Consider the following 25,924-nt stretch of genomic DNA (forward strand, 5'->3'; position numbering starts at 1 on the left):
GACTGACGCTCCTCGGAACCGCGCCTCTCCCCCCCCTCCTTCTGAAGCTGGCCCACCTCTTCGCGCTAACCGGCGACGGGCAAGCATTTCTCGCTGAGAGGCGCGGTTATTTGTATTGTGTTACGTGCGTGCGTCGAACGTGCCTTAGTCACTTCCTGGGGCCCGGCCTGCGATGTGGTGACGTCGGTGGACGCGGTGGACACTGTGACTTGAGTTGGGTTTGAGAGGGAGGGACAGGAACGTCAACGATGCTATCTTGGTCAGGGACGTAGCTAGAGGGGTGACAGACGGGGAATTTTGTCCCGGGCGCTCATTTAGGGTGAAAAGGGGGGTTGCTTAACTGGCAGAGTAAATTTATATACATGTATATTGTCAAATATTTAAAAACTGGTATTTTACGCATAGGCCTACTATCTAACTTGCGATGTATTAAAAATTAAATGACCGCAAATAAATAGTATCTACTATCTAAGTTGAATCAAACATATTTGGAATAGTGGAATTAATGTGTGGTGTCTAGAAAAAATTTGGTTTGTTTTTAACAAAAAGATGGGTTGGGGAAGCACCAAGATGAGTTCTTCCCCTGGGTGGAAACTAGTCTAGTTGAGTCCCTGATCTTGGTTTTGACAGTTTTTACGCCATAAAAACTATCTGTCTCTTAATTTCAAAAATTTGTTTCCATTAAAACATAGTTTATAACTGAGTGGGATGCATGAAGTTGATAGTGACTGGCTGCTTCAAATAGTTTCCCTTTAAAGTTATTGGTGTTTACTAAAATCTCTTAATGTGTGATCTTTGCCTCACTGAATACAAATTTTCAATATTAAATGTAAAAAAAAAAGATGAAACAAATATTGGATCTTTCCATTCCTATCTTGACCATACAAAGGGGTGGGGGCGTGTAACCCACTTTCTCCGAATCCTAAAAAAATCTATCATTCTCACCAGTGGCGACCTAGACTGTGCAGGACACCAGGACATTTACTTTTGCAGCCCCTAATATTTTGGACAGGAGGCTTACCAAAAATTCTGGGAGAGGGGGGTTTATGGAATAGCACCTCATAAGGGAAAAAATTGAGTGTCCTATGTAAAATTAAGTTTTTATAACCTGGAACTTAAATTTCAACTATAGTTTTGCTAATTTATCATTAGAATTTTTTATATTCTTATTAAAATTCAAATAAATTACATTCACATAATACAATGAATAGGATTCTACAATAACGATAAATAGTTTACATTACAAGAGCGTCTGTAGTAAAATAACCGGCACGGGGCCATAGGCGGTTGCCCGGTTTGCCTGGCCCTGATGCCCATCAACAAAAGTAAAGAATTTTAAAGCAAATAGTGAGCAAAGTGGTTCTTGCCAACCCCCTTTCCTGATGAATTGAAATTCTGTGTATGCTCCTGTTCCTATCCCTCTTAATGCCTCATCGCTATCTATGTCATTAAAACTATGCGGGGGGGGGGGGGGGGGGGGACAGGAATGACGATGAGACATCAACGGAAAGAGTGGGAAAAATAAGGGGGGCTAATAATAAGTTCATATAAAGCACAATTAGTTGATCACCTAATTCAACATTTCATGGTAAATTACTTTAAAAAGCTACATATAACAATTGCTCAAATATTGATGAAAGTTAAACAAAAATCTCACCTAAATATTCACTACGTTTAGTTCATAAATCAAAAATAAAAAGTACAGCTAAACTTTTTTAAACTGTAATGTCTAAAACCAAATTTTTTATTGCTATTATTATGAATAAAATATCAGTATGCAATGTTAAAAGCCCAAACTCATTATACTTATATATTACCTTGTGATGTTTCTCTGTACTTACACCTTTAGCCACCCACGTCTGTATAGTATCAGCTATAGACTGCTTTTATTTACTTTGACAAAATCATAATAAAAAAAAACTAAATAAATAGATTAACTTAAGATATAAAAATTTAGATTGTTGACTACAATCCTAAACTAAACAACTAAACATATATGAATATAATTCTACCTTTTAACATAAATAATGAGTTAGTTAATTCAAGCAATTTTTTTTTTTTTTTTGGTGTGTGTTTTGCCTTGCATTTTGGTTATATGTGGTGTTTCGGTGTTTGGCAGTGTATTAACTTTAATTTAGCTGTTATTTCACTTTTATCGCTATTCACTATGTAATCTTGCCTCTAGAAGTAAGTTCTCTTAGGTTATTTATAAATAATCAGCTTCAAATAATGAGGTACATTTCATTTTATATGTAGCAGTTGACAGATGTTATTTAGTTTAACTACTTGTGATGATTAAAATAAATAAATAAATAAAAAGGAGACAAACATTTCATAAAACTTTATTCTAACAATGTTCTTTCAAAGCATTACAAAAATGCAGACATTTAAAAGCAAACAATACTTTCACTGCTCTGCTCAATATGTCGCAAAAGAAGTCATATTTTGCAAGAAGTGTACAAATCTTCCTTTCATATACAACATACACACACAAAATCAGAAAATACTGCTGCATCAACTTTTTATTTGTTAAGGAGGAATGATCCCAATCATCTTGAATACATAAAATATTATTTACCTATAAAAAGGATATATGAGACTATCCATAAAAATAATTGGCTAGTGAGGAAACAAATAGTTATGAGAACAATGTTGTAGTCTGGCATTATTTAACAGTCTCCAGTATTAAAACACTGGGTAAAAAACTGAATATATCACACATCACTAACCCAAAAACATTATTTTAAAAAAGTTTCTTGAGTTAGGTTCCACAGTTTAACAATATTAATAAAATGAAATAATATATCTTTAAATAAAATATTTAAAAGATTCAAGATGGCTTGTGTTACGACCTGTTTGCTTGTAGCTCACTGTAAACCAAGCACATAGTAAATTTGTATAAGTAATTTGGCTGTTGTATACACTTTGAAACTGCTGCCTACATTATTTTTAATACATACATGTATGTTTAAACTTTGAAAAATTATATGTGTTATAGTAAACATAATGAAAAAGATGCAATACAGAATGTAAGTCATAAATCACAAGGAATTTGCAGTTTGTCCACAACAGAAGCATACATTTTACAATAATACATACAAGTATCAAAACAGTAATTACATTGCTATCTTAAATCAGAGAAATAAATAGCAGTGTTAGTAATGCCACCTATTTACAAAACTTTAATGTTGCTTTACTTATGCAATTCCATTATAGCCAATGTACTTTCTGCTTTTAGGAGATAAACTTTGACATAATCTTTTTAACTGTTGGAACTCGCATAGCTTTGCATTTGCACATTTTACCACGTTGTGCATCTTATTGAAAATACGTTTTCTTATCAACATTGCATGGTGTTACAATGTATCATGCATGTGGCTACAATGTCCGAACCATTACGCTTCCAGAATTACATGAATGACTAGAAACAGAGTTAACAACTATGTAACTTCTTCCATCAGACCTACATGTACACAAGCCACTGTACAAGTTTGCTGATAAAATGGGCACAGAAACATTATGTCTATTTTCCCTCACCCTGTTATTCAGCATCCATGTTCTATAAAACTAATCAAAATTTCCAGTTAAAAAAAAAGTTTCCTGTACCTTTGTACAGACATTAGAAGTTATACTTTTTTGGCATGATTTAATAAAGCTTACAGTAAACATCAAAATGAAGAGAGCATTATAAGTAAACCTGAAGAAAATAATATTGCAGAAACTGTGTTAGCTGGTTTCAGCATTTAAAAAAAAAAAGACACTAGTAGTTGTAGCTGTATGTTCAATATAAAAAAAATAGATATGAACATTTGTTTTCCTATTTGTTTGTTACATTAACTATTTTTCATTTTTTTGAAAATAAATTAAACCATGAACTACATTCTATATGTTGTGTTTGAACTTAACCCAACGAGACAAATGCACATTGTACTTTGATCTATTAAATTTATGCTGTAGAAAATTCGTTGTATATTAAAATTTCACCCTAATGCATTCAAAGATGTATAACTTTATAATATAATTAGTGTGTGTCTCTCTTCAGTATTATTATTATTATTATTATTATTTTCCCGCTAACAAATAATGGGTTCTTGCTACTATAGCAAATCAACTCTCAAAGACACTATAGTGAAACTATGTACACTTATGGAATGTTCAACAACAAAAGTTCATCACATGCCAAAATGTGATTTTTTTTTAAATTAAAACTATCCTCTTGTTTTTCTTGCCAAATAATAAGCCAACAAGACACTATTAGAAGCTACAATGTGAAAACATAAAATATAGGCTTACAGGGTGTCTACCTGAAAACCATTGCTGGACTTTTTCATAAATTTTAATAACATTGTCTTACAAAGTTTTTTATACCACAGAAAGCATATTTATAAATATAACAAGCAAAATTAAAAATGAGCAAATATCATTCAAAAAAGATCTACTGTTCAGAGGAAATTATCTATTTTTAAGATAGAAAAAAGGTTTTATTCAGAGATTATTTTCACATGATTTCAGTAGCTGGTATGCTGCTATACACTTATATCTAAAATGTGACAATTAAATGAAGTTAGACATCAAAAAAAAATTGCAGTTTAGCAAAATGCTAATAGAAATTAAAGTTTCAAGACTTCCAACACCATGGTAAGCCTCTACTCTGTCGTACTTCAATTTCTGTGGAAGGTTTTATACAAGCAGGAAATTTTATCCAATCAGAATGATGTGGTAATGTTCTACTAGTATTAAAAACTGTACAATATTTTGGAGGAATTGAAATTCTCTTGATTATTGATTAAAGACGCTGTGAACGTAACGCCATGAACATGTGGTCTGTTCACGCCGTTACAGTATTGTGCAACAATTATGAGAAACATCCATGTTTATACAACTCAGAAAACGTATTAACTATCATAAAAAAAATTATTCGTACAAGCTAGGCCTACACCAGTCACAGTTTTACGTGTGATAGTTTCTTCCACAGAAACATCCACACCTGCTGCCATGGAGGCTTGGCTAGCAGTTTTGCTGAAAGCTTCTATCAGAACCTCTTTGAAAACTTCCATCATGTGATACAGGCTTTAATGTTTATTTTGGGGCTTTTGCAATCTGCAGACACCCTGGGTAGCTTTCCTATACTAATAAACAGTCGACAAAGACACTATTAGAAGCTCCAAAACAAGGACAGTTAGCCTTATAAATGCTACATTCAATAAATTACGTTTTACCAGGCTATCTGCTACAATCCAATAAAGAACAATATATAACTTACAACGCATAAATATATACCAATTTTAAAAAGCACAACTTAAAGTGTTACTCTGTAATTACAATAATACTATGAGAACACATATATTTCCCTTACACTCTGTCACTTTGACTTAGCTAAAAAAGGCAAATTAATATTGATTCAAACAATTGTTTACAAAAAGGTTAAATCAAATGTGAGCCAACCATACAAACACGCAAACTAACAAAAATAAACACACCACTCAAACAATAATCATGTGACTATAAACAAGACAAAAAAATAGAACAAAATTCCTCTTAAAGTTGATTGTTGATTTGAAGATAAACACACCAGGATTTTCAAATACTTGAGAATTCAAGAATAGATTTAAAAAAAAAACTTAACACTACACACAACTAGATGAACTTTGGTTAGTGACAGTAGGAATGATTTCAGGTTTTTAGACAATATAATAGCATTACATCACTACAATTGTACTTGAAAAACACATAAAAATAATTTATCTTACATATGTTTAATATCAAACAAATTGATTAGCTATAAACAACAAATAAAAAAAATTGCACAAACATAGTACTTGGGCACAAATACATTCTTAATGTTTATCAATCAGTTTTTAAAAGAATTTTTAGAAAATATTGATGCTTAATACAGAATAATTTATACTTATTCATACAAGGAAGGTAATTATGCATACCTGGCAAGGTGCTGATGGAATCTCATTGAAATATATGGGACCTAAATGGTTGCAGATATAAAAAAATTTCTATCATCCTATATTGGTTTAGTAATAATAATGGAAATGCAAGAAAATTACAATCATTTCCATCTCAATGCAACTCATAAATTAGAAAAATTTGCAGCCATATTGAAAAATTAAACACAAAATAATTCAAATGCTAAAAAAATATAAACAATATTAATTAGTACGCTCAACAGAGCGTATATTGGTAAAGAAAAAAAATTTAAGTTACACATTTTCTCTGCCATTTTTAAGTGCAATTTTTTACATGACTGCCAACACATAGGGCTGCTTGAACAGTCGTAACTCCAAGAAAACAAAAGAATTACTAATTCATTAACTTGCAAATTGTTTTTTAGATTTTCCTTGGCCTATAGTGCAAGCCCGACTTAAACAATGTACAAACAGTTAATGAAATCAAAGACACAATTTTATCAGAAGTAAATTAAAAAAAACTTTAAGACTTAGGCATAACTTTTTTTTCCCTACAGCGCTGCCCTAAATCACTATTTTAGTTTGCACTTACCAGTTCTTATCATCAACAGTATAAAAATGTAGGTGAAAAGTTAAAATACATTCTGAACTTTTTCTCTTTAGTTCTAACCTAGAGAGGTGATAACTAGAAAACTATCACAAAAATTCTTTCAAACAACATAGTATCACATTCACGCAGACAAACCATTGCAATTCCTGAATATTCTTTGCAAGCCGATGTTTTTCCCGGAACTGCAGTTTGTGCTAACGCGGTATTGTCGACTTCAGCTTTGAGGAGAGAGGTATCATCGTATCTGCACTGGACCGACAGACGAGTCACTGCGGTATATGACGAACAGAGAGAGCTGAGATGCAGACAGGAAAGTTCCGAGTGCGTTGGTCACCTGTGTGCACACACACACACGCATCAGTTAACATTCAAACACATTCCTCATTGTTATATTTCACTCATTCTTTATCCTGTTCATTTTGAATCATTCAGCACCAAGAGAAAATAAACACTAACACTGACCAATTTATTTTCATATGATTGTTGAAAAAAATGATTTGATCTTAAGTAACATAAAAAAACACAGAACATGTCAAGATTACTCCAATCATTTCCCACACTTTTCTTAGTCATTCTGAAGTTATACTTTTGTGATATTCACTATGTATTCTGACATCTAATTCAGGAATGCATGAATAAATCAACCAATAAAAATCTATCAATAAATTACTGAATGAATAAATAATTAGTATATATGTACATATCTCAATAAATAAAAAAATAGCAGCTAATAAATCAATAATTATATCCATAAATAACTTTTTCTTGCAAATGTTATGTCACTGTTCTTACTCTTTTCAAACCAACTACTTCAACCCGATCCGTGTAATTATTTTATCCTTTTCTGAAACATTTTTACTGCCATTTTATGTACCTAACCTACAATTTCTGTGTAACTATTAATTTTCTTTCTGTTACAAAAACATACAATATTGTGGTACAAAATCACTCAATTCCATGTAACACTCAGTCTAACCCCTTCTGTTTTACCCACAGAGCCATGCATCATTACATTAGGATCTCACACACATAATGCAACCTCGTGCTGAGACAACAAATGAACAAATTGAAAGTTAACGTCTCATCGACATAAAGTCATACATTAGAGACAATGAGGAATGATGAGACGAGAATGGAGAATCCATGGAACAAATGAGTGGGGGAAACGGGAGTATCCCGAGAAAACCCACTTCTGCTCACGGAAATGTCCACGACATTTTTCACTTGTAAAAAATTCCGTAGTTGGACCCCGCCAAGAATCAAACCTGGGTCCCTTTGGTGGGAGGCCAGTACTCTGATAACCCTCCCCCCTCCCACCAGGGAACAAGAAGCAATTCCAACAGAGCAAAGAGTGTTCACACCACAAAACTGCAATTGCCCCTTGCCAAACACAAAGACCATGACAATCATCCCTCCAGCAATAAACAAAACATAATTTCCTACTCACTGGCTTATAAACCCAGATTAACTAACGAAACCTGAGGGTCTCAAACAGTCCTACATTGGAGCAGCACTGTTGTGTGTCTGACATAGTTTCCCCTAACTCATCAATAATTAATTAATTCCACCATGGGTAAGAGGGTAAGGGAACTGAAAGGGAACTGAAAACCAGACAGCTACTCACTGCTGAGTGATCAACTCTGAGAGGAACTTCCATTCAGAATAAACATTAAATATTTTCTGTACTATAATAATTGTACGAGAATTTGTCACCAGGACAGCCCCAGCAATTGTTTGTCAACCAGAACAAATGCCTGTTTCCACTATGCACCCTATCAATTGTCTTCTCATTAAGCTCAAAGAACATAGGTTTCATAGGTAGTGACAACATTTGCAACCAAAATACAGGTTAAGGATGCGCAGCTGTCTGAAAAAAGAAAGCTTAAATTTTTATACAAAGTACGCTTTTTAAGTGCAAAAGGAATTCAAAACATTTTATTCCTGCTTACCTGAATATAAGTGTCATTGATAATGACCCCATACAGAAACCACTGCAGGGACACGAGAAAATTGGCAAGGATCAGCGAATACGGAAGAGACTCTGCATTCTTCACTCTGATAACATGTGCCTGTGGGAAGGAACAGAACACACTTGTCACTTACATGCACAAGCTAAATAACACTGCTACAACCACGCACATGCATGTGCATATGCTGTGCAAGCTGACCTCACTGCTGAAGATAACAGCCTATACATGCTGCATGAGACCTCTGTCATCGGATGGAGACATCATAGTAAGCAGGGCTGTCAAGAGAAATGAAGGACCCGGGGCAAATAATTTTGCTGGGCCCCTTAGAAACTACTTCACAACTTTAAAATAATTAAAAGAGATTATAATGCTGAGTAAATATGACAGCACTATGTAATTTTTAATAGCATTTTTATATATTTTTTCAAATGTTTCTACATAGAGAACATTATTCTTTTCACAGTAATAAGACAACAATTTAACACTAACTCTGTTTAAAGCTAAACAATTGACTCAATACTGAACCATTTGAAATATGACATTTCAACTTGGGCCTTCTTAAAACAGCTGGTTCTATTTCGTTATAGGTCAGTGTCATGGATGTAAGAAATCCAATGTCATACTTATCACTTTCCACTCCTTCAAACTGATTAAGACTACTATAACAGTTATTCGCTGCAGTAACGTGTGTTTGATTTAGTGGTGGAGACAACTTATCTGGCAACTCTGTAACAGTAATAGCCAACTCTGCAGATAAAGTTGCAGTTTGAAAATAAATAAAGAATGATTAGTTCATACTTTTAAAACAATAAGGATTTTATTTAAAAAAATTATAAAATTTAGCTCATGGCATTTTATGTGAACTGCATATTTTAATAAATAAAATAAAAAGGCATATATCAATGAACTTAATAAGCCTGCTGTTACTTCTAAGTAGACTCAATGCATATTTAATATGTCAAATAACACATTATTTAAGCCACCCTAATCATTATATGTATGTTCTGCAATACACACCCCTGTTTTTTTGCACCAGATTTGGATATTTTTAATTACACGTCATTAAATTAATATTCCAAGCATATTGGATTGAAAAAAAAAAACATTTAGCACAATTGTTCTTCCCAAACTTGTTTATGTAACCACTATAACACACTGAAACTAAAGGATAAAATAGACAAACCACGGAGTGTAAATAATCCGAGTTACTGGCTGCAACGTTAGCTGTCCATTATCTTGAAGTGACACCCCTCATACCCCCACCATTCGTAGCAGCTGGCAGCTTCTTCATTGCCTTATCAGCCCTCTGACATTCCAGCACCAAGCGTCAACCAAGCAGGTTCTTCTCCTCATTTAAGGTGTAACTAACTAACTAACTATCTAATAGATATAATTTTTTTCTCTCCTTGCAGGCTGTTATCGTAATTTTATTAGGTACAGGCACATTTGCTTGTATAAAGGTACAGTTGCCATGACTGCACATGTGATCTCCGCGTACATATCGCCTAAGTTTTCCAGACATGTAATTTTCGTTCTTCTATCAAGGTAACTTCAGGAATTATAAGTCTTGAAACGTACCCGGGCCCCTCTGTGGTCCGGGCCGCCCTAATGTCCTCTCGGTGGCTATTATAGTGATGGGATGTGATGTATAGTCAACCGCCTACATCTATGTGTAATTATTAGCAGGGCTGGTGCAAAATTAAAACATAAAATTTTATCAACATTTTAGAGTTTGTTAAAACAACTTTGTATGTATGAACAATGAACATACATAAATACATAAAATGTTTTGTTTACATGCCTTCTTTGGCATCCGAAGCTATTTAAAAAACTTAAAATTCCTGTTTAATTACATAAGAAACCTGGAAACAAACATGCCTAAAACTAGAACACCAATTCATATAAAAAATACTGATGATTTTCATTAACAATGAATTAAATTTTGCTACCCGAGTGCTTAACTGACTGACCAGTGCCCCCCTTCAGTGCCACAGAGAAGCAAGAAATACTTACCAGCACAGTGAGCGGGGCAGCAAAGAACACAATAGTGGTGAAGCAACACAGAAGCCCAAGCATTTGTTTAGCTGCTGTCTCGTCTGCCTCGTATTGGGTGTACATCAGGACCATTACTAGGAAGGTACACGCAGCGATGGTCTGCCGTGTCACCACCGACTGCACAATGAGAAACCACTAATTTTAGTACAGGTTAAACGACTTGCGAACTGGACTCCATAGTTAGATGGAAACGCGTTGCTCGGAACAGTCCAGCATATTCAAATCGGCATGGTCCAGTTATACATCAACTGTTCTAAAAACATCAATATTCCTAATACATAGTCAACATATATTTTGAACAGGTATAGCACTTGAAATTTTTTATTCTCCTTGGCTGTGGCACATTGATACGTATTCCCTTCCCTACTTCCCCTCCGACCAGCTTACGTCTCACACTCCTCACCCCAGCATTTACAGTTCGTAAGACTTCTGGCATGTACTACAAGCTAATTATTTACCTACAGCTGTGTTCGATGTTCGTGGCAAAGTAACAGGAGAACACTTGTGATTTTCTGTTTAATACATAGCTCCTCACTGGCCGTGATCGCTGACGTGTCACCCTCATGTGACAAGGGTCGCAGGTTCTATCTCAGCACCCCGGCATGACTCAAATTCATGAGCAACAAGTCGGTACACAAGGGGTTCTGGGTCCACTATAACATTGAAGGTCCTGTCACTTTAAGCCTCTGTGCATGAGAGTGTGATGGAAGACCCTTTCAAATAAACAAACAAGCTTTAAATGCAACAACTTCTAAGAATGTATAAAAATAATAATATTATTCCAAGACACGTTTTTTTACAATAGTGATACAAACAATTTTTCAACTTTAATAACAAAAGACAAAATTAATCATATTTCAAAATGAAAAACTAGGCAAGAATATTTTATGACATTGTAACATGTATCTACTATATTACCGAGTTCTAACACTGTCCGCCTGCCGTGTGTTACGTTTTTACCGTCGTTGCCTAGAAACAAACTTTATTTGTTACAAATATAAACAGTAAACATTCTAGACTTATTTATTTTAATTTTAAATACATTTGGACGTTTTATTTGCGCTTATTTAAGCCATTTTCAGTAAATAAATAAATTAATTAGAACTTCAACAGCCGTTTCCGCGATGTTGCGTCGTGATTGGCCGGCCGAGGAGCGGCCAGTACGAAAGTGACAATGTAAAATATAGAAGGTTTCCTGGGCGGCTGTCATGAGTGCGTGCCGTGCCGACAGTGTCTCGGCAATCGGGATATTTTGTCAATAATCCGCGCACTAACACTCTTGTCATATTAAATCAGTTTCGCAACATCGCAGTGAACATTTGTGTGTAATAATCTCCGCGATTATCACGTGCGTGAGTGTGATATCTGCGTTCACATCTGGACCCCCAGCATCCATCGGCTAAGGTAGGCTGTTGCTACTACGGTTTGAGGTGACTCCACGTTATATCACGTTTCCCTAGTGACTTTAGGACTTCAAGGTGAACTATTTCGACACTTTAACAAATTCAATTATACATTTTCACACGCTAGAGTTACCAAGACTAGTAGTCCTGAGAGTACCGTTTCGTTGAAAAACCTTACCGAACTACGCTGGAGCAGTTTAAGAAAAACATTCCCTGAGATTTTTAGAACATTATAAATATAAATGAACTTTTGAAATAATTGTGTGCACCGTAACAGCAACTAGCTTTGAACATTACTTCTTCCTTGGTCATCATACGGATTGTCATTATTATAGTGTGATGTAGTGACCCGGTTGCTATTTCTTTTTTTTATTATTTTTTAATAAATATCAATTTGTTATCGCAGTAATTTTAAATGTATGAATCTAATCCTGACCATAGATAATGTATGTATTTTGCTAGCTGTTAAATGTCGTTCCACGCATATACTAGAAGGCTGCAGTAACTGTCATAATTCATATAACTTAAACATTTGTCACGCCACTTTGTGGGGCCTTATAGGTTATATACAGAGTTAGAACATGTTTTGACTTAAGTTCAGTTACTTTCATTATAGAAAACCAAAACTAAGGGTTATTTTTCAGAAACATTAAACGATTAAACAACATCTCACTCACTGTAATCAAAATCTTATTATAAGTTACAATCCTGTTTTTAAGTGACATTTTGAGCCACACAATTAACAAAGTTTGATGAAATACTGTTGTGAACTCACCTTCTTCACTGTGTACAAGTAGTAGGTGATTATGTAGCCCAGTTGCAGGGACGCCCCAAAGGTGTTTACTAATATGATGGAGTTGTCATGGATGAGGAAGCCATACCGCAACCACAGGCTACACCTTAATAACAAATGCAAACAACGCTTATATTCAGAATTAAAAAGCAAATCCTAGTTTGTAAGTATTAATTTTAGGTTGGATGTCAGTCCTAAAAATGGTTGATTACTTAAGGCGGATAAATTACAGACGGCGCCACCATGTGAGGGTAATGTGGACCCAGCCAGTGATCTCAAACTCAGGGCCGTGACGTTGCCCATATTTAGCGAGAATCGAATCACCTAATCATTAATTACCCGGAGAACCGTCCGCTCCAAGCGACGGACACGCTTATTAAAATACAACAAACCAAATTAAGACGGTTCTCAGAGGCAACCCACATGCCTCAGTCTTGAAGGTGAACTCTAACGTGGTTACCCCAAACAAAGACACGTGATCGCAAAGAAGTTATTTTATTGCTGTTAATTATTACTACATATTCCTCCATCACATCAATTAAGCAAATTAAAAACTGGGTGACACAAAACGGGTTAAGTGAGCCTCAGTCTGCCTCGAAGCCTGAGCAAGCAAGTTTGTCGTTCATTTAAAAAATAATTAAGCTAGAGAAATACTATATATACATAAGTAATTGCAAAGTGAAATTTTCTACAATTTGCAGCAACATACACATTATTTAGTTAAAAAATCTAAAATATTTTCAGAGAAATTTCTACATGTGACGATAAATTAAGTAAGGCATCAAAAATAAAAATAAAATCAGCAAAAGGGTGCTGGGAAAAAAGTTTCATGACTTCTAGTACCATTGCTGCTTATTTAGGGACTTTTTGAGACTGTTGTGTGACTAGACCTTCAGTTTCCTTACTTTTTAGTGACTTTCATGACATTTAGACACCCTGGAGTCTTATGAACTATATAACATTTTAATTGAAAAAAGACCACATATTACATCAGGAACTAACACTATTAAAATGTTTGAAGCAGTTCTTGAATAAGTGTCAATAAACTGAATCATTACTTACGATAAAAATGCAGAGACAAACGGAAAACCAGAGGCATCGCCTGTAGAACCTTTCTGGACAAACTTCTGGCATATCAGTCTGGAAAAAAATAAATTAAAATAAAGCACAGCAAAAAAACAATTTAAATTTTTCGTGCAAATGTAGACATGTCAATCTAAATAAAAATCACTCACATAGTTGGTATTTCGACCTAACTTCAAAACAAACCAAAGGGGTCATTCCATATGAAATCAACCAGAGGCCTTAACCTCTACACCTTAGATTTTCATGTTTTTTTGTATATTGGTAATATCAACTAAATACATTATAAATATATTTTTTCTAAAAAAAAAATGTTGAGTAGTTTTTTTGTTTAATTTTTGAAAATTGCAAAAATAGCCCTTTTTAGCAATGTTTTGGATCACTCAAATACTTGTAGGTTTCCAACTAATGGTGCTAGAAGGCTGTTTGAAAGCTCATTTAAAAGTTCATTGAATGGGCTTCAATTTGATATGTAACATGATCAACTTTGGAAAAAAAAATAATTTTATTTGTTTTCAAAATTTTTAATATTGAATTTATAAAAAACACCAGTTTCGATTTTTTTTAAAAAAAAGTATGTTATTCCAACATATATTGGTTAGATTTGTGCCAAATTTCAAGGTGGAGAATCAATGGGATCATGAGTAAATAAAAATGAGAAGTTTAGTAGATGGTAGATAAATAAATGCTTTAAGCGTCAGTTGGACGTTATTGGTTTTTGGAAGACAACATTGAAAAACTGCAAAACAAAATCCTACATAATGTTATTTGCCAACTTTATTAGCAGACGTCCTAAAAAGACAATTCTGGAGCGTTGTTTCTTCCGCAGCAATTAAATGTTTGAAATTACCAAGGCAGAAGTTTTGGCTTCAAGTAATCTTCAGTTTTTAATTAATGCATTTAGCTCTGGTTTAGATACCATGCCGCCTAAGAAATAGTTGCAGCAAGGAAGAGTAGCATAATTTTACATAAAATTTTGACTTAGTAAAGTATTCAAATGTTATTGTTATAGACTAAAAATTTTTTACAAATTATAAAACACGGATAACAAATCTTACCTTACATTCATCCAGTGTTCTTTGATTAAACATTTGATCAATATGATAATACAAAGCACGTGATCTTGCTGAACAGATGTAGCCTAAGTTCAAAGCACATGATCTTCCTGAAAGGATGTAGCCTAAGTTATAACTGACAAAACATGTTACTGTGAAATACGATAACTTTTGGTGGCTTGCATGTATATTGGCAAAAAATAATGAGAATAATGAAGTTAAAGTCAGTTTTTTACATCCCAAAGGACCTGCTGCTTCCTTTTTTTATCCAACACCAAGAGCCGATATACTAGACATTAGAACTGAAGATCTTCTTAAAAAGTTGAACCTTGTACAGCAACTGGGAGAACTTTTACACTCACTAAAAAAGAGATTGTAGAGACATCACACCTGCTTGAACGAAGTATGCCACAACCTTAGTGAAAACTGTAAATAATTAAATATATACTAAAAAGATTTTTTTCATGAGCAATTATATGTTTTGTCAGTTTTAACTTAAGCTACATCCTTTCAGCAAGATCATGTGCTTTGAACTTAGGCTACATCTGTTCAGCAAGATCACGTGCTTTGTATTATCATATTGATCAAATGTTTAATCAAAGAACACTGGATGAATGTAAGGTAAGATTTGTTATCCGTGTTTTATAATTTGTAAAAATTTTTTAGTCTATAACAATAACATTTGAATACTTTACTAAGTCAAAATTTTATGTAAAATTATGCTACTCTTCCTTGCTGCAACTATTTCTTAGGCGGCATGGTATCTAAACCAGAGCTAAATGCATTAATTAAAAACTGAAGATTACTTGAAGCCAAAACTTCTGCCTTGGTAATTTCAAACATTTAATTGCTGCGGAAGAAACAACGCTCCAGAATTGTCTTTTTAGGACGTCTGCTAATAAAGTTGGCAAAAAACATTATGTAGGATTTTGTTTTGCAGTTTTTCAATGTTGTCTTCCAAAAACCAATAACGTCCAACTGACGCTTAAAGCATTTATTTATCTACCATGCCCCCTTAAGCATCTACTAAACTCCTCATTTTTATTTACTCATGATCCAATTGATTCTCCACCTTGAAATTTGGCACAAATCCAACCAATATATGTAGGAATAACATACTTTTTTTTAAAAAAAATCGAAAGTGGTGTTTTTTTAGAAATTCAATATTGTAAAATTTTGAAAACAATTAAAAATTATTTTTTTTTCCAAAGTTGGTCATGTTACATATCAAATGGAAGCCCATTCAATGACCTTTAAAATGAGCTGTCAAACAGCCTTCTAGCACCATTAGTTGGAAACCTACAAGTATTTGAGTGATCCAAAACATTGCTAAAAAGGGCTATTTTTGCAATTTTCAAAAATTTATACCAAAAAAACTACTCAACATTTTTTTTTATAGAAAAAATAGATTTATAATGTATTTAGTTGATATTACCAATATACAAAAAATCATATAAATCTGAAACATGAAGTTTCTAAATTAATTTTTCTTTGGATGATTTGATATGGAATGACTCAAAGGCTCTAAACCAGTGATTGCCAACTGCCTGTCACATTATTAAACATGACCCGCTTTAGGAATCATCCCACAAAAATAAAGTACAAATTATACTATTGTGCATTATTCATCCTTGTTTGCATATATACAGACTATTTGTTAGCAAACACTGTTCGAAAGCCATAATATTCTCACTGAATGAATGAAAAAACTTTTATTGTAATTTTTCTTAGCCATAAGTTTTTTTTGTAATTAAAAAAAAAATGTTTTAACAGCTCATCCTTCTTTTTTTTTTTTTTTTTTGATTTCTATACAAAATAATGAGAAATAAAAAAGTTGTACAAAATTTAATATTATTTAATTTGTGTCTGCCCCTCCGATTAATTTTAAAAATATCTTGCCTTCAGATTAATATCAAAAATGACATCTGGCCCTCAGATTAGTTTTTTAAAAAATATCTGGCCCTCAGATTAATTTTAAAATGATATCTGACCTTCAGATTAATTTCAAAAATGATATCTGGATTACAGATTAATTTCAAAAATGACATCTGGCCCTCATATTGGTTTTAAAAAAAAAATGATATCTAGTCCTCAAAAATAGTGAAGCTGGCCATTGTGCTCTAAACTATGCAATAAAACCTTGAAAACAAGTTAAATTCAAATCTTAGGTTCCCATACACCAGAATACATGGGGTCCTCGGTAGATGTTATTACCAATACACCAAGCTCACTTAGTGAGGGTCACAGGGTCAATAACAACTTCCCGACATGACTTAAGTTTACAAGCCAGTACCAAGTCATACTAAACCCACTATAATCTTAAAGGTTTCGCTGCCAAATGCAGTAAAATCTGGCACTTTCTCTCCCACAAAATACTAATAATCAGTCTCATACTCAAAGACATAAATAGTTGGAAATAAAGAAATAAACACAAAACTATTTGGAGTTTTTAATGGTATCTTGAATATATATTTTTTTCCAATGTAATTAAAACACCCTTCTAAATGCAAAATCCCACATCCTAGTAGATTAATTCATTCTTTCATTATTACTATTAAGGGATTTTTATAAATTAATTCCAATAGCTCTCTTGCCTTTGTTGTTGGGTGACAAATTTTCTCATCACAGATTTCTCACTAGTACCTAATTTTACAAAAGTGATATTTATTTGTTGCCTTTTTTACTTGGTCTTTTGTTTGTACGAAATTGGCGATGATAGGAACAAGACATTCATTTGATTAATGTTTGTATGCACACCCACACATCATGTAATAAATCTACCATCATAAATAAATAAAAATGTTGGACTCTTTTGTTTACAATGGCAAGCTTTGGTACTGCCAAACACCTCATGGGTACCAAACATATGTCTTCAAATAATATAGTGGTAACTAAACCAATAAACCTACACAAACTTACACGCCAGTCAGGAACTGAAGGATGGTGGACACTGACGCTGTGAACGCCAGGAAATCTTTGGCATATTCTAAAACCATACTGTCTACATATATCTGCAAAAAAAAATTAAGTTATTAAACAAAAAATCATCAGAGTCAGAGTTACATTATGATCAAAAAAAGATTGGACAGTTACACAATCATTCTTAGCATGAATCACTGCCTTTGTAGTTTGCGATTCCAGGTGCTGTAACAGCTCAACTTGAATTACCCAAAATAATGTACTGCCTTCACCAAGATCTCGCATATTTTAACATGTCTTCATGGAGGGATATATACCCCCCACCCCCCTCCTCAACAAATTGCTACCTCAGCCTGTGTTCACCAATGAATATTGACCTCCACGCTAGCTCATCTTGTACTCAAAGAAGCTGTGCGTACCAATTGTAGATTTAAAAACTAATTTTGCACGCACTATGACTAACCAGCTATGACCCCTGTACAGGATACTCAACTTCTTCAGATTTCTTAACTTTAAATTTTAATTTTATACTTGGCACTGGTAAACATGTTTTTGGTCTATTTTAATGCTGGGCTGGTGTACCAGTTGTCGCAGAAAAGTGTATGACCCTTTTGTAAATACGGTTCAATTAGGCTAGCTATAATGTTACCAGAAATGTCAAGACCATTTTTTCGAATGTCTGTAGGCACTACTCTACAGTGTATTTTTCTTTGACATTTTAAATAAAAATTAAATATATATATATATAAATATATTTTTATGATCCACAATCACTTACATATACATCTGCTAGAATAACTGGATGTCAGGGTAATGGAAAATAATGTGAAAAAAAATTTATTTATGACCATCCTGTCAGTGGTCACCCTAAAAGGGTAGCGCAACCAATCACCAAAGTCGCAGGCAATCGCCGAAGTCATTTTTCAAGGCCCGGTGACGCGCCAGCTTGTAAAATACACTCAGAAAAGGCTGTAGTGATACTGCTCAAAAATTTAAACCGCTGCTATCTAGTAGCTCAAGTAGTTACTAAAGACTCGAGAGACATCCACTAGATAGTACCAAGGTCGAGCTTCCACAGAAATTCTCCATAGCCAAGCAGAAAAAAGCAGAGAGGCCCAACTGCTGTAGCAGTTCACCATCCGGCACGGCCGGGCGAGCACAGACTGATACAGCAGTCCACAGGTCAGCAGGGCCAGCCAGGTCTCGACTGATACACAAGTCGACTGGAGTTAAAGAATTAAAAGCACATAAAAATTAATAATTTTCAGTATTTTATTTAATTTGGTTTTTGGAAAGCCCTTAATCCCACAATTAGCCTATATACATTTTAAATAATAATTACTAATTTTGTCTTTTGTTTCAAAAACAATCTGGCATGGTGACTGACTGCAGCACAACTTTTGCCACATGTTTTATTTTAATAAAAGCATTACTTCTTTGGTATACACATGGTGTCACTACGTACCGTACTTTTTACCGAAGTGACATGTCTAAATGTCTTACCTATTTAAAGTGTAATTTGTGTTAATAACCCAAAAAGGTTCTTTGACAACACATGTGATGTCAAAAGATTTTTATTCTGAATCAATAAAACGAAAACGTTGTAATTTTAAAACTAGGTAAGCTATGTAAATTTATATCCCTGTTTCGTTAATTGTATCGTTATTGGTCAGAAACAACCACTTGAATTAACAAACCACAAACCCATATTGTCATCTGCTTATGTAAACAAATCAAAATATTTTGAAAACATTAGATTACCGTATACCACGGTCATATAGATAGGTTTGGCAATTTTCTATCATTTGCCTTAGCGTAGCACGTCGACTTAGTGAAGCTCACGGCGGCCTACGAACTAACGGCGCTACTAGTAAGTGTCCCCAGTATTAACACGGGTTGAAAGGGAGTTTCATATAAAAGTAGATATTTATTTTTTAAAAAATCTGCTTTGTTTTAAACGTTGGGTTAATTTATTTGGAAGCTTTGTAAGGTTTGAATACATAACAATATGTAGGACTGAATATTTTTTTCTAACCGACTTCGGTCAACCTGAAGCTCTATTCACTCCTGAGTGTTGGCCCGATGCACCAGGTCACGACTTAAGTACTAAATTAATAAAATTTACAAATAAAAACATATTTTAATGTTTATTTTCATATTTAAATTTACAGGCGTACGTGTAACTTGCCCTTCCTTAACATATTTTAGGCTGGCTGGAAGCCTGGTCCCTAAAACAACCAGTGCCAACTAAACTAATACGGACAGCAATGTCTAAGTGCCCAACCCCCGCATGGTAGACTCTTTTCGATTCTGTCCACTTCCCGATCCATCCTTCTGTTTTCCGTAACCAACCTGCATGCATAATGCATGATTTTTTCACCCCACATGAAAGAGCCCAGGGTTTTCCCTGTGTCTATGCATGGCCAAACATTCAACTTTGTTTAACTGCTTTTATAAATAAATTGAATAAATCTACAGGTATTTTTGAAGTGAAACTTCTTTTTTCAAGCATTACGAAAATTCTGTTTGCATGAGGGGAATAGTTAGGTACATGGTGGATGAACCAGTAGAGGAGGAGAGTATGTCAGTGGCAATGCCACTCTAACACATGCACTAGCTGTCGAAAGGGAAGATGGTAAGGCGGGGGGATAGATACCTATGTAGCGTAGGATACTATAGGCTTATTGTAACAGCCGGAAGGGAAGATGGCAGGGGAGAGGTAGAAATAATGAAGCAGTGATGCAACGGCATTCTGGTAATGCTGCTTGTGTTTGACTACTCAGGTTTTTTTTTTTAAATAATACCCGCATCATTGCTATTCTCAATTATTATATTTTGTTCAATAAACAAAATACTAATAAATTATCTCTATATACCTAATGAGAAAGTGTCGTAAGCTGGTCGACTAGTCCCTGACAATGCTGCTGTTCTGCCGGCTACTCAGGGTTCGGTAGAGGGGGGTTCGGGCCGCGTGGCCGAGGGACTTAGTCTCCAGAGATGAAATGAGAACAACTCGACTAAAGTTTGATGGTCCTTTATACTCAAGATACTGAACACTTTACATGGGGCTGCCGCGTTTCCGCCTGTGACTATTTCTATGTGGGTCGAAACCCGGTTCCGCGCACTAATCTGGTTAAGAAAATTACGGGACATCCCGCCCGTGACGACTATTACTTCCACAGTAAGAAATATAATTCTTATGACCCGCGCGCGAAAGGATGTCTGTCTGACGGTACAGCACACTGGCCTGAAAGAAATAAACAGCACATAACCAATGACTGCGAATGATCAGTTTGAAAAATGAACCGCGACTCGCCAAAATTGAGAGCAGAACACACGTGCGTGCTAATAACAAGTTGAGAGCTCGCGACTGAATAGCAAATTAACAAGCTCGACTGCAAAGTTGAGAAAACGTCTCCGCACGGCTAAAGTCTAGAACCTCTGCTAATACCGTGCCCGCTTTTCTCACCGTCCCGGAGCGGCATCACCAACATGTCTGTCGCCTCTCGTGCCGGGTCCGTGACTACTTCCCACTAGCGCGGAGCGATGACACTCGCGTGACCGTTGTCTGCCGAGTCCTGGCGACGACTAACTCCCACTCCCCTGCCACGCCTGAGCGCCCGCGTCTCCCCCCCTTCTCCGCGAGCCCGCGGAACACACTGATTGGTCACAGGCGGAAGCCACGGCCTTGGCGCCCGGTGAACAACTAAAAAATATACAAATACACAACCCTTCAATACAAAATTAATTATAATAAAAATATATGCAAAATATATACAAAAAACATAAAACAAAATATATTTACAATAAAATAATAAGTCAAATCCTGTAAAGAAACACAACGTCACACGTCACCATCACTTGCGTCGCACAACACGCTCAAGAGATGGCGCTGGGGAGGCATAACGGCCTGAAGGAGCCGGGGAGACACTTGGGTCGACGTCAAAAGAAGTTTTACTTCTGTGATGCCTGGACTCTATGCAAGATATATTTATGAAGGAATTTGCATGCTTGATATATATATATATATATATATATATATATATATATATATATATATATATATATATATATATATATATGCTTAGAAATTGCTGGTTGTACATGTAGTGAGTGTCAAGGAATGTTAAAACAATCATTTCGAAGTGAAAATTATTTGGTGAGGAGGCTACAATTTTCAAGCATTAAAAAGATTCCAGTCGCATAAGGGGAATAGTTAAGGGGCGAAGGAAGACTACCATACTGGAAAACTACCATAATGACAGTATTCCGCCTGGCCTCTTCGAAAAATGCGTAAAAGTACCATAACTGAAAACTGCCATAATTTTAAAGGAAGAGGCGATATTCTGCCATATTTTCTTATACACTCCATGGAATGAATACAGCTGCTCTTCTCTCGAAGTAGTGTGAAGAATACATCGCTAGGTAGCGCTGTAAACCCCCTAGTTGTTTCTTAGATTAACTTAAAAAGTTACAGATAGCGCTTCTGACGGCGACTTTCTGTAGTTCCAGTCATAAATTAACTCAACAGATCGCACTAATAGAAACAAATGTTTCCAAAAATGGGTTATAGGAAGCAGCACTGTATATTTACAACTACGATCTGTAAAAATAAGAATATGGCACTGACGTGACTCGGCCTGAGGTCCCTAAGTCCCTGCTGCGAATTGTCCTCAGACTCGCCCTGATTTGCCCGCATAGCTCCAGTCGGAGAGAGAGTGGAGTTCAGGCCAACGTGGCCGGTACCGTGGAACATGGGACCAGGAGGGAAATTTACGTAGGTAGAAGGGATGGTAGGTGGTAGCAAGGAGAAGATGTTGATGTACGTTTTCACGAGCTCCTTTATTCCGTTATAAGCCCTGTCGCAGCCTGGCCGGTACGTTGCAGGGCGAGCTTTCTCCCTCGCCGCGACCCGGACTCCCGGAAATACACTCTCGATAACGAAGACGCGACTCGATGTGGTCGTGGATGTAGTCCCGTGATGTGACGTACTGGTTAGGAAAGTTCAGATGCACAAAGCAGTGCACACGCGGCCTGATACGTCTGCGGAGATAGTTCGGTGACGAAACGTACTGGCTAAGAAAGTTCAGCAGTGCAACGAATTCTGACACAGCTCGACACGACTGTGGTGGAAGTCCCGTAACGACTTATACTGTGAGCGAACAACGTTGCCGTGCTACACGCGTCTCGAGCGGAGCGGAGCGAGCCCACGTCTAATCGGCTCCGAGTCTGGATAGCCACTGCTCTCCTCCGCCCGTCCACGCGCCGGGGCTCGCGGGCCGTGGAGGAGGGGAATGGGAAATAGGCCGGCGTGGGAGAGACTCGTCTCGCGGCAGGCCAGGCTGCAGTTACATTACTAAACATAGCACTCGAAAGAATCACATAATTATTAAGAAACGACATTACAAGTAATTGAACGGTAATTGATAAAACGTAAATACAAATTAATTAATTGGTTAAGAATTAAAGACAAGTTAAGTAGGTATTCGTAAAATCTTCTGTTAAGTTGCAAATTATTTACAACGGGGATGCTCATGATTAATTAAATGTACATGATAAGTATAAATATTTACAAACACAATTATGTCTACTGATGTGCTAGGGCGCACACGGGTGCGTCCCTGATCGTAAACACTTCACTTATGCAAGAGAGGACGCTGACGAGGCATAACGGCCTGAAGGAGCCGAGGAGACACTTGGGTCGACGTCAGCACATTTCCTCCTGTTTTGACGGGGGTCGACGGAAGATTGCCATACTGGAAGACTTCCATACTGAAAGACTACCATACTGGAAGACTACCATAATCGAAGAATTCCGCCGGGGGGGACTTTAAGTGCCATAATGTTAAACTATTGTAAGTAAAAAATGCGACCATACAGTCCTAATACTCGAACGACATGACTAAATTATGTCTATTATCTTAGAAATAATTTGTATAAATAAGTAGCATACAAAGTCTTGTGATTCAAATTAATGTTTTAACTCCAGGTCACTAGTTGAAATTAAATGCAATCTAGTGACCGAAAATCACAATTACCTGACAACCAACGGTTAAGATAGTAAAATATTCCATGATTTATATCATATGTTTGGAATTCCATGACAGATTATCACCATCAGGTGTATAGTCATCTGTAGTCAGGGGTGTAGCCAGGGGGGGGGGGTTTATGGGTCCAACCCCCCACCCCTTAGCACCAAATCTTTAATTAATTTCTTATCATCACTCAAACAAATTTCATATTAAAATTAATAAAATTTTTACCATTACAATATTTAAATTTAAGTACCGAAAACTGCTAAAATAGCACTATTTTACACCTTAAAATCCAAATTTTCCCCCCACTTTAATACAGGGGGGGCCATGTTTCTTAACATCCCCCATACACAAACCCTGGCTACACCACTGTCTGTAGTACCTACTGAGGTGGCAATTCAAGCTGCCAGACAAACCTGGCAGAGCGGCGCTGGCACAAAAGGAGCCAGACTCTCGCCCCAGCCAAGTGCCTGCAAAAAGGCACCCAAGCAGCTGTTCTTACAGCTGAGAAGAGCTTAACTGCAGCACTTCTAGCAGCACCAGATTACTCTCCACTGCTGCAGAAGCCACCGGCGCATAAGCAACACAGAACGCCCCCAATGCAGTCACAGATGCGGGGACCACGGCGCGGCAGCCCACGAATGAGCAGCCCCGATGGCGCCCGCAAGATCGCCGTGCGCCCTGGCACTTTGTCGTCCTCAGGGGCGGCAGAGGGGCCGGGGTGCCTGCGCTCTGCCGGCCACACGCCGACAAGGTGCTGGCGCGTCTGCAGCCGGACCACAGGGCATCTCACCGGCCTCTACAGGGTGGCCTTCGCTTCTGTACAGGAGGTCACTCGCCTGCTGGAGGCCGGCATCACCATCAGAGGCGCCCAACTCGCAGCATAGGCTGCACATTCCCAGCCGCAGCTCCCCAGGGCCTGGGGCCGAAACGAGCTGCAGCCAATTCCTCGCGGTGCAGTGCTGCAGTTGGCAGAAATGCTAACTGCGGTGCTGAGCCGTCACAGGTACACAGCGAGCCAGCCGTGGGCAGAGGGGACTCGTCCCCTCCGCCGGTCTAGCCCTTTCTCCCGTTAAAGGGAGGCGGTCAGCGGCCCATGGTCTTAGGAACCTCGCCTAACAGACAACACGTATAGAAAATACAGTAAATTAGTCCAGCCTTTGCCCACAAGCAAAAATTTAAATCAGCACAACAGCAAATAATAATAAAATCAAGGCAACCTGAGCAGCCATTGCTAACTGCTCAGCTTAACCTAATATTCACCCCCCCCCCTTTTTCCCCCTTTAAACTAGGTTAGGAAAAAAAATCAATATACCAGACAGAGATCCTTACCCCAGAGAAATCTGGGGAAATACAGCAGGAATCTAGAATTGGGTATATTATTTTCTGCTTTCCTCCTTTCTCCTCTCATTCCTTCTCTCTCTCCTTCCTCCCGAGCGGCCTTCGGGATTACGCTCTGGAATCCTTCGCTGAGGCGGCCTTCGGGATTACGCTCTAACATCCCTCTTCCCCTGGAGCGGCCTTTCGAGGATATCGCTCTAGGACCTTTCCCGCCCTTCTCTTCCTTGATCTCTGCCCAGCAAGAGGACCAGCCCCTCTCTGCACGGCAGATTGCCGACTGCAGGAGCTGTTCAAGTGACGACTGAGGAAGTCACACCCCACCTAAAGCCACCCCAGCACTGGACGCTGTTGCCGGGACATGTCAAAGTCACCACACGAAATTAAATTTAAATATATTAGGCCATTTGCATTTACCACTGCTTCGCAGCATATTTTAGAAAACAATAACAAAAACGTGACAACAAACATTTTTATAGGTCAAACCAGGAGGTAACAGGTCGCAGCAAGCGACCTGGGACTCCTACAGGGGCCTAGGGGTTCGATGCCAAGTCGCGGCACTCGGGCCTGCTTGGGATTGCTTCATTAAGCAATTTTTTCTGAGCCACTGTTCTTGTTGCAAATGTCTCATCGTTGTTAGCCCACTGTGTCCGTCTGCGCTGAAATACTTTCTACGTAATTTTCTATGCTTAAAACGTTTTGATGTTCCCTGAGATTCTTGTATGTTATTGAGGTTTCATATGAA

The 25,924-nt window shown here is 36.8% G+C and overlaps 1 protein-coding gene across 3 annotated transcripts; it reads right to left on the bottom strand.

The window, feature by feature from the left end:
- Positions 1-2,326: 2,326 nt before the first annotated feature.
- Positions 2,327-19,589, bottom strand: LOC134533989 (sugar transporter SWEET1-like). Of its 3 annotated transcripts, none has more exons than XM_063371861.1 (7): positions 19,511-19,589; positions 17,807-17,898; positions 13,812-13,889; positions 12,732-12,855; positions 10,512-10,670; positions 8,478-8,597; positions 2,327-6,862 (listed from the first exon to the last, which is right to left on the bottom strand). In XM_063371861.1, the coding sequence occupies exons 1-7, from the start codon at positions 19,520-19,522 to the stop codon at positions 6,764-6,766; spliced, it is 684 nt and encodes a 227-aa protein (XP_063227931.1). In that variant the 5' UTR covers positions 19,523-19,589; the 3' UTR covers positions 2,327-6,763. The 3 variants fall into 3 exon arrangements, with proteins under 3 accessions (XP_063227931.1, XP_063227933.1, XP_063227932.1); XM_063371863.1 differs by having other exon boundaries at positions 19,310-19,589; XM_063371862.1 differs by having other exon boundaries at positions 19,272-19,572.
- Between the last annotated feature and the right edge of the window lie 6,335 nt (positions 19,590-25,924).

The sequence above is a fragment of the Bacillus rossius genome, chromosome 7 (genome assembly GCF_032445375.1).
Source record: "Bacillus rossius redtenbacheri isolate Brsri chromosome 7, Brsri_v3, whole genome shotgun sequence".
NCBI lineage: Eukaryota > Metazoa > Arthropoda > Insecta > Phasmatodea > Bacillidae > Bacillus > Bacillus rossius.